This window comes from Carya illinoinensis, chromosome 15, assembly GCF_018687715.1.
Source record: "Carya illinoinensis cultivar Pawnee chromosome 15, C.illinoinensisPawnee_v1, whole genome shotgun sequence".
Classification (NCBI taxonomy): domain Eukaryota; kingdom Viridiplantae; phylum Streptophyta; class Magnoliopsida; order Fagales; family Juglandaceae; genus Carya; species Carya illinoinensis.
In genome coordinates, this window is record NC_056766.1 from 29,686,772 (window position 1) to 29,696,917 (window position 10,146).

At 38.0% G+C, this 10,146-nt stretch overlaps 1 protein-coding gene across 1 annotated transcript; it reads left to right on the top strand.

The window, feature by feature from the left end:
- Positions 1 to 7,241: 7,241 nt before the first annotated feature.
- LOC122295696 (UDP-glycosyltransferase 89B2-like) lies at positions 7,242 to 9,106 on the top strand. The gene has a single exon (XM_043104782.1). It carries the CDS (start codon positions 7,465 to 7,467, stop codon positions 8,920 to 8,922), a length of 1,458 nt encoding a protein of 485 aa, XP_042960716.1. The 5' UTR covers positions 7,242 to 7,464; the 3' UTR covers positions 8,923 to 9,106.
- The last annotated feature ends 1,040 nt before the right edge of the window (positions 9,107 to 10,146 follow it).

Sequence of the window (10,146 nt, forward strand, 5' to 3'; positions counted from 1 at the left end):
CTTCACCCATCTTGTTCAATTAATGTTTCTCAAAAGATACCAACCAAAGAATTAAAAATGTAACCACTCCTTTTAACCTAGCTAATCTTGACTCTGCTCCTCCTAAGAGGCATGGATAATCACTTTAGACACATTGTACTTCTTCAGACACGTTGTACTTCTTCTTTTATTGGTCTAAATTCCATCTTTGCATTGTCTACACAAGCAAGTAGCAGAATATGAGCGTTGGAATCATGCGTGATGAACTTCAAGTTTTGGAAGATAATCATACTTGGGTTTTAGTATCTAAACCATCCAATACATAAGTTATTAGCAATAAGTAGATCTTTTGTCAAGTCACATTTTGATGGTAATTTATGTTGATGCATTTTTCCAGCCGAGCCCAACAATATGATTGAATGGCCTGTGATGACAACTTAGGTGTTGATATGGTGTTCAGATATTCATCCATGAAATAAATTGTGAGGACCCCGCCAATGCAAGGGGACATACCACCAATGGAGTTGAGTGAAAAGAAAGATTGAGGGACACTCCATTGATACAATGAGGAGAATGATTGTGGGTGCCACAAAGTGTAGCTAGTCCAACGTGTGAGCAAGCAAGATTCTTGTGAACTTCCTAGCAGATATGTCCTAGAGCGAGTTGGAGATGAATGTCTAATCTTATAGTAGGTGAGTTAGAAAAATCACCTACTTTGAAGGCGAGAACGAGGAGTTGAACAGGCTAATGGCTTTGATAGGCCAGAGTTACTCTCCTAGGGTGAGAATAGTCTATGACAGACCAACCAGACATAGAAGTTTTCCAGAACAAAATGTAAGAAGCTCATAAAAGTGGCAGTACAGTGCGCAAAAGCCCATACTCCACCTAAAAGATTACATCAAAAGTCGGTTTGCAATGAAATATGAAGGCATGACAAGTCATATCATTTGAACCCAGAAATATGGACTGAAGCCATGTGGAAGATCCTCACTCAAGGAAGGGTGGACCATGTCCTCACCGTCTATCTCTGTCATCCTGTAGTTTGATAGATGGGGTGGAAGGACTCATATTCAAGCATACATAAAGTCAGAGATATGTTAGAAGGATGCTTGATAGTCCCACCATATATATAAGGGATTGGACATTAGGACAAAATATCACCTTTAAGATCTTAGACACCAGCAATCTCGTGTTGCCAAAAGCTACCAAGGGAACAAGGAAGGGATCAATGTGACCAATTTTGTGAAGTAGGTTAGCTTCTAAGACAAGCATGGGGAATGTGGGGGTGAATCTTGTTGGTAAGAAGCATTCATATTTCCAAAACCTTTCCCCTTTTTGAACATAAATAAATCTATTTTTGGAACATTATGTTTATCTTATATTTCCTGATTTATTAGACTTTGAATGTGTTTTAATGTTTTTATTGAATCATGATCCCATTGTGAATATCTATATTTCTGTATGAGTATTGTGTACCATGCTTTAATGTTTATGGGGCGGGATAGAGTTCCCTATGCCCATTCTTGTGAGATGTCACCATGAGCTTCAAATGGTTAGAGGGATTCCCCATGAATGATTGGGGTGGGTTGGTATCTTGTTTGGCTAAACTTCTGATAGTTGGAATGCAGAATCCCCCATCGTATCACGTGGTGTTGTTATTTTTGAGTTGGTTAGTCGAGAAGACGTTTCCCTGTGCAACATGTTGTCTATGTGTGAGAAGTTGATCTAAGTTGAGGTACAAGTTAGTTGGCTTGTACCAGGATGAACGGTTGAGCAATTCATCCCTTGTTTTCCCATCAGGCGACATAATCAATGTCTTTTTGATGAATAATTATGTGATGGGCTTCTATGTGTAGGCTGTTATACTAGTAAATCAACATGACCAATGGATTTAACCTACTAGAGAGATGGGTGATTCTTCACCTAAATATTATCTAAAGCTTTAAGTTATTTTCTGTTTAGAGGACAACTCCTTGGAGGGTCTTTTCTTGCCATGCTTATATATATGAGTTTAACTAAGAGGGTGATTGCTTTTTATTTTTTACGAACTCAAGTGTCTATGTCCATGAGGGTGATTCCTTGCCAAGGCATGTATGCATGTGCCCCTCACTATTTCCATGAACTGTTCATTACATCTTTAGGAGCAATATCTCTCAGTAGAGATCTTGTCAAGGTTGCCTAACCTATTTATGATTTATCTTTTGAAACCATAGACTGTGATGCAGATTTAGGATCATGAGAGATGCCTAAGGAGGAGGAGCCAAACCCACCCGAACCCTGAAGATAGAGGCCATCTCTGTTGTAGGTTCCATGCACTATTTTGAGTTGTACTTAGACTTAGGAAAGAGGCTCCCATTGTATTCAATTTGTTACCTATTAGGCGACTTTGGGTTGTATGTAATTTTGAAATGACAATGATAAGGAATGACAAGAATGTTATTTTAAATGTGTTTTAGACTCTGGTATTGGAAGGTCTAGTTAACTACTAAACCTCTAGCTTTTTCGCTACAATTTTATATCCATGACCCACACGTGCACTTCCATTTGGAAGAGGCATGCCTTATCCGATCAAACCCTGGGTGTTGATCGTTGGATAGACACCCTTGGCACCATGGAATCTCACCTGAACTATTACAAGAGGGACGAGGGACAAAGTGCCACATAAATAGTAAATAAAGTGTGTGAAATATAAATGAAGAGAGAGACGCAGAGAGTTATGTGGTTCGGCATAAAAGCCTACATCCACAGATCATTTGTGGGTGAAATCTACCATATTGAATGACTTTATATTCTCTCATAGCCTTTCATAGCTCTCAATACAATGGAGAAGATAGGATTTGAGGGAGTTTGAAAAAGATTCCATCCTTGTAGAAATCTTGAGAGGGGGAGCCGATAATCCCTCTTGATTTGTAGAGATTTCCACCTTTTATAGAAGTCTCTTTCATTCTTTGGAGTAATTGATTTCTACTTGTCTTATATCACTTTTGTCAGTCAACTTTCCATGTCTTTATATCTTCCTTTTATTATTGGCAATGGGCTGGACCCTAGTTCATTTCATATCCAAGATATGCTTGCAATTCTTAAGGTCAACTTGTCCAGCAAGAAGGTCTTGAGAATTTTCAAGTCAGCAATGATAGACATAGTCTATGAAAACTGTAGAAAAAAAAAATTTAGGGACTTTTTCCTAATTTTCCATTGTCATCTAATACAATAAAGATCTCTAAGGGTGGACCTTGAGGAGATATGTAAATCCTTGTACGGGGTCCCTAAGGATGGGCCTTTAGGATATTTGTTTTTGTGAGCATATATATGATAACCAAGCACGTTGATGCTCATGTGTGGCTGGTTATCGTTATCGAAAGGCATATATTTCTTTCTTGGTGATCTTTTTTGTTTTCATAGGTGCTAGAGGATTTCTTTCCTCCTTGCAACGTTGGAGTTGTTTTGGTGTTAAGGTTTGAGTTATGCTAAGTGGTCAGGGAGCTCATCGATTGAGTCCATCTCAGGTAGTTCCTGAGCTTGTCACCTCATTCTCAAAGGTATCGTGCGATGCTGGGATGGATCTCAGAGGCTCGTTCTTGGAGATAACCTGTTGGCAGCAGTTATAGTGAGAGTGTAAATCTCAATTGGATGCACGTGTGCTAACATCTCTTGCTAAGGTAGTAGGGGGATTGCTTGACTGCGTTGCTGAGGTAGCGAGAGGGTTTCTCAATCACTTTGCTAAGGCTCAGGTGTTAACCCTGATTGCATGTGCGTGCATTAACCTTGGTCCCCACTTTTTATGGGGGGACTCGAGTCCTTAACTCTTTGGGGCAGCTTGGATTTTTGTATGAGTGTTAACCATGGTTGAATGTGGGTGCGTTTACCGCTATTTTTGGTGATGCAAGTGCTAAGCCTGATCATATGCATGTGCATTCGCCTCAATCAGCAGTTTTGCATAGAAGCCTCAGGCACTAGCACAAAATGATGTTCTTGATCATGGGAATGTCCAAGAGTTGCATGGTATTCAGGATTGGGTGCGTGTGTTTACGTGCGAGAAGGGCGGTTTAGTGGAGGGGGGAATCTAGTGGGACCCAAGACATAGAGACACCCTATGAAGATGTGCTTGTAATAGAGGAGTTGGGCCCGAATGGTGAAGATTTGATGCCATGGTATCTTTTTGTTGGGAACATAGATGGTCATTTGCTAGGACCGAAAGAAGCATGGGATTTGTCTGTCGTAGGGGCTATTTCCAGGAATTTATTAGACTCTGATGGAGAAAGAGAACTTCCACACTTGGGGAAAGAAAAAGATGTTTTCTAGGATTCAGAAATTGGGAAGACGGAAGTGCTTAAAGGTTGTCTTTTACGTAATTCTACTAGGGCTCCGAGCAAGCCCTCTCAACTGGATTTATGATTGGTAAAATTTTGTTTTGGAATGTTCGAGGTCTCGGCACCTCAGAAAAAGACTTCTTTCTTTGTTAAAAAATCATAAATCGAAAATTCTTATTGTGGCAGAGCATTTTAGAGGTGATAGTAAGCTTCTATGTTGGCAAAGTATTTTACATTTTGATGCGTCTTTTTCTAATGGAGTTCTTGAAACTATGGGTTTTCTGGCAAGATGATATACAGGTGACTATTCTTTGAACATCTAATCAACAAGTTACACTGTTGATAAATTCTACAGTGATGGTTTCAACTGTGTAAGCAAAATGTAGGTACTTGGATTGTAGGTCTCTTTGGTCTGGTTTGGTCTCTTTTGACTCTTTGGCCATGCCATGGGTCCTTATTGGTGATTTTAATATGGGTTAATTATATTTTTCCCCTTCTAATTTTCACTCAATTCACAATGTATTCCCGAAACTAATAATTGCATTAAAGTGGACTCGCTTACTTTCAAAATTTCACAATTCCCCCGTTCCGTCTACAATCAGCGTTAAATCGAATGGAAATTGAGCATCTGCTGCTCACATGAAGTTTCTTCACCTGCAAGACTAAACATGTCTCTATGGAAGGTTGCTTGAAATGCAATACCAAGTAGAGCTAACATAGCTAAGGTGGTAACATTAATTCATGAGCCAAGATGATGCCTCTATCCCCTTTGTTTGGCCGAAATAGAAACAACTGAACACTTGTTTATCAAATGTAATTTCGCCAGAGTGATTTGGAGGCAGTCTCCTAGGCCCATGGATATGATCAGAAATTGGATGAGTTGTGTCATAAAACCTCATGATGAACTGCAGGTGGTAACTAACAAAGAGCAAGAACTCACCCTATGTGCTGCAATCATCGTGGACACTATATGGTTCGGTAGAAACGACAAAGTACATCATGAAAAAGAACCACATGATGTCATGGATACGACCAGGAAGGTAAAATATTGTCGTTTGGAAGAATATAGAGATGCTAGAAAAGCGGAGAATATAGAAAGAGGAAGGTATTGGATTCCCGCAGAGAAGGATAGATGCAAAATTAATTATGATGCGGCTGTTAAGAGCCACACGCTCGGTTATAGCAGCGGTGTCTAGGGATTATACGGGGCATACACACCAATATGGTTGGAAAAAAATCCAAACCAACTGCTCATGTGAAGTAGATGGAAGAGGAGATGGAAGGGGAGTAGTCGTAGATTGTAAATTGGTGTAAAAAATTAGGATTGATCAACTGCAGATTGAAGGAGACTCCAAAGACGTGCACCATGCAGGGGAATATAATAATGAAGAGAACAACAGGAGATGGATAGGATAGACAAAGGACATCAAGCTGAAACATTTGTGTAACGTGGACCCCAGACTTGCTAATCAACAGCACACTTGCTAGCAAAATGGGTTGCTGATACGAATACGTTTGAGTATCACTTCAAACTTATATGTAAAATGGGAGTAAGTTTTCGACCTACATAATTCATGTGCTTTTGTAATCTTGATTTTTTAGTATGAGTATCTTATTCAGGAAAAGAGAAAAGATAGCTCATGACAATCACTTTAACAAAGCTTTGCACAAAGATTTAATCTTGTCTCATGTTAGGGAACATATATCTTTAATCAAGGACATCATATTCAATCAACATGTGATTACAGTAAAAAGAAATATTTGTCTTTCTTCTTTACGTGTAAATGTCCGTGAATCCTTCTATACGACGTCTAATATCATTTTTGAATTAGTATTACTTTCACAGGAATCATCCATAACATAATATGTATTGGACCCCAGTTACAGCCACACATGGTGATCCAGGCTTCGACAGTTCAAATTTTTTATTTTTGTTGTTTTTTTTTTTAATGTATTTTTGTAAGACTTTTAAATATTTAAAAAAAAAATTCACATCATCATTAAAAAATATTTTTTAATCATTAAATAAAAAAAATCATTGTCGGGACCCAGTTGGATTCCCTATGCGTGGCTTGAGCATTTCTGCAAGAATTCTACGGCCATATATTCCCTCTCCCTTAATTTGTTAGATATTTCCTCTTCTTAAAATAGCGAAACCATTAATCCAAGTTACCGCCATTCACAAACCTGCTGATTGAATCTATTTTCTTTCTCAGCCGCATGCACAAAAATGCTTTTGACATTTTGCTGATAAATTCACGCAAGCTAGCTAGCCATATATACCTTCCCTATATTTATTTCCTTGGCTACCAAAAATGCTCAGAAAAATATTCCTCACCAACCTCCAAAAAGAAATACATACGTTATATCATAAATGCATTAATGGTAGCTGTAAAGCTACTTTTATGGACTTTTATGGGTCATAAATAGTAGTTAGTTGAGCTTACGTTCACATTTACTTCCGCCATCTTTCACTTGCTTCCACTATCTTCTTTATGCGTCAAAAATGGTGGCTAGTTAACAACCTACATCAAGCTTGCGTTCACATTTACTTCCATCATCTTCCACTTACTTCCGCCATCTTCCACCTCCTTTAATTCCTATAAATACATATTTTTACTTTTAAAAACCTATCCCATTTTGAAAAAAAAAAAATTAAAGAAAGAGAGAGAGTTTTAGAAAGAAAAATAGTGAGATTTCTTCTATATATTGTCTCTCTTTTTATAAAAAAGAGTGAGTTTTCTCCTTTTATAAGAAAGAATATTGTCAATTGTGCTCTCCTTATTTAAGAGAAAAATTTTTGTAATCCTTTTGTTATAAGTGAAATTTTTCTATAATTAAAGTTTCTTATTATTTCTTTTATTCTTTCTCATTTTTACTTTAATTGTAATTGTATGCGCCGTAACACAAGCGCCTAACATTAATTTGGTGTATATATATATATATATATAAGTATGTATGTAAATATATATTGTCTGCCTAGAGGTAGCTGACGAACCGCAGAATTCCTCGCCTTTCTTTCTTCTTCTTTGCTCTTCTAGCTAATTCCTCCTCCTCAACCATCGATTCTGTGTCTGATATCTTTTTGAATACATCCTTTTTCTTTTGAATAACCATATTCCAATCCTATTTATTGTTGTGTCTACCTCGGAATAATCGAAAAACAAACAGCGCCATGACAATGTCGGGAACCGACGCTCATCTCCTAGTCTTCCCATACCCGGCACAGGGCCACATGATTCCTCTCCTCGACCTTACCCACCAGCTCGCCATCCATGGCGTCACCATCACCATTCTCGTCACTCCAAGCAACCTTCCTCTCCTTGAGCCTCTTCTCTCCGCCCACCCTTCCATCAAAACTCTCGTCCTCCCCTTTCCTTCGCACCCCGCAATACCGCCGGGCGTAGAGAACGTCAAGGACCTGCCCCCCAACTCCTTCCGCGCCATGATGATCTCGTTGGCCCAGCTCCACGAGCCCTTGCTCCGATGGTTCAGGTCCCACCCTTCGCCACCTGTGGCTATCGTCTCCGACATGTTCTTGGGCTGGACCCACCGCCTCGCGTGCGAGCTGGGTATTCGTCGCCTCGTTTTCTCACCGTCCGGTGCCATGGCCTTGTCTGTCATTTACTCTCTCTGGCGGTACTTACCAATGAGGCAGAAACAGAATTCCCGTGAAGAAGATGGTCAAGACGAGATCGTCTCGTTTCCCAATATCCCGGGTTCACCGAAATACCATTGGTGGCAGGTCTCTCCTGTTTATCGAAGTTTCGTTGAAACTAAAGGAGATCCGGACTCGGAGCTCGTCAAAGATGGGTTTCTTGCTGACATAGAGAGTTGGGGACTCGTTATCAACTCGTTCGACGAGTTGGAACGAGTTTATTTGCAACATCTGAGAAAGGAGATGGGGCATGATCGGGTGTGGGCAGTGGGGCCCTTACACCGATTTGAAGGTGATGAAGAAATCAGTGGGTCCAAGCAGAGGGGTGGGTCCAGCTTGGTAAAAGTGGAACAGATATCGTCGTGGCTTGACGCGCGTGATGATCAGAAGGTGGTGTATGTGTGCTTTGGGAGTCAAGCTAGGTTGCCCATGGACGTCATGGAAAAGCTGGCTTTCGGACTGGAGAAGAGTGGCATACATTTTATTTGGGCGGTGAAGGAGTCTAAAAGTGGACACGTGGATAGCATGCTCCCACCAGGATTTGAAGATCGAGAGGCTGCGAGAGGTCTCGTGATACGAGGGTGGGCCCCACAAGTCCAAATACTGAGTCATCGAGCTGTCGGTGCATTCCTGACTCACTGTGGTTGGAACTCGACTCTCGAGGGCATAGTGGCCGGGGTGCCATTGCTGGCTTGGCCAATGAGTGCCGACCAGTTTTCGAATGCTACCCTCGTGGTGGAGGAGTTGAAGGTGGCAACAAGGGTGGGTGAGGGCTCACGATTTGTGCCAGACTCGGATGAGCTGGCCCGAGTTTTGTCTGACTCGATTAGTGAGAATAGGGTGATAAGGGAACGAGTTGAGGAGTTGCGCCGGGCGGCAATGGAGGCCATCAAAGAAGGTGGGAGCTCGATCTTGGAGTTGCAATCGATGCATAGTAAATTGGCCACGTTGGTATCACCTCGCAATTACCTTTAAATTCTCTGGTAGCGAGGAAAATGAGTCCAAGTTTGATCGGCTATAAATTCTCTGGTGGCGAGGAAAATGAGTCTAAGTTTGATAGACTATAAGATGATTGTTAATGCATTATACATGTATAAAGGATAATTTTGATGAATTTTGATGAATGTAAAATAAATATAAATTTTAATTATTTTATTTATATAAATTTTTATATTTTAGAATAGTTATTTTTTATCATATAATAATAGAATAATATAAGATAAATTTAACACTAGCTATTCATATCAAATATCTACCTTAAATTATCAATTTATTTATTATATAGTAACAAGTGATTAATAATCTATAAAATATTTATCTTTTTAATTAATAATATATTTTATTTTATCATATTTTATTATTTAATTTAAAGAAATTGATAAAAATTTGTAAATGTAAATAGAGAGAAGAGAGAGTGTTACAAAAAAAATAATAAAATAAATATTTAGTCTATATATATCAAATTTGGTATTCTTTTTACAATTATTGTGACTAAAAGATATAAAATTTGTTATTGGCTAATTCATTGCAAATGAATTTTCTGTCTAATAGTTATAAATTATAATTTATTTTGGATATAAATAATCCGTTGAGAATGCTTGAGGATCCTCAAATGCAAATTCAATAGGAAATTTACCTAATAGAATTTAAAAATATTTTACATTAAGTTATCTAATTTCAAAACTTTTGACTTTTTGCTATAGTAAAAATTAAGATTGATAGTCAAATTTGATTGTTAATGTATCACAACCAAATAAATAAAAAATAATATATGTATACACTCTCTATACCTCTATTCTCCCTCCTCATTTTCATTCTTCCTCTCCCATTATTTTTCCATATTATTCAATAAAAATAATGATGTACTTCCATAAAAGCTCTTAATTTAGAAAAAAAATTAATAAAAAAAATTAAAAAAAATATTATTAAATTTATAATATTTTATTATTATTTTTATTAATAGATGGATAATTTAATACAGGAGAATAAGTTTTGAGTGGAATAGCTAAATATAAAATCATGTCATATTATGTTAATTTTATATTTACATTTACATAATCCAATAATAACACTAGCTGGTCATTTTTGTTTTCATTTAATTTCTATTCGAATGAGTTCCAACCTTTTAACGAATTAACTTTATATTTTATCGAATTAACTTTATATTTTTTAAATATTAAAAATGGTTTCGTTAGAATA

Bases quoted from the DNA above. Each gene is read 5' to 3' on its own strand.
- LOC122295696 (XM_043104782.1), top strand. From the start codon at position 7,465: ATGACAATGTCGGGAACCGACGCTCATCTCCTAGTCTTCCCATACCCG.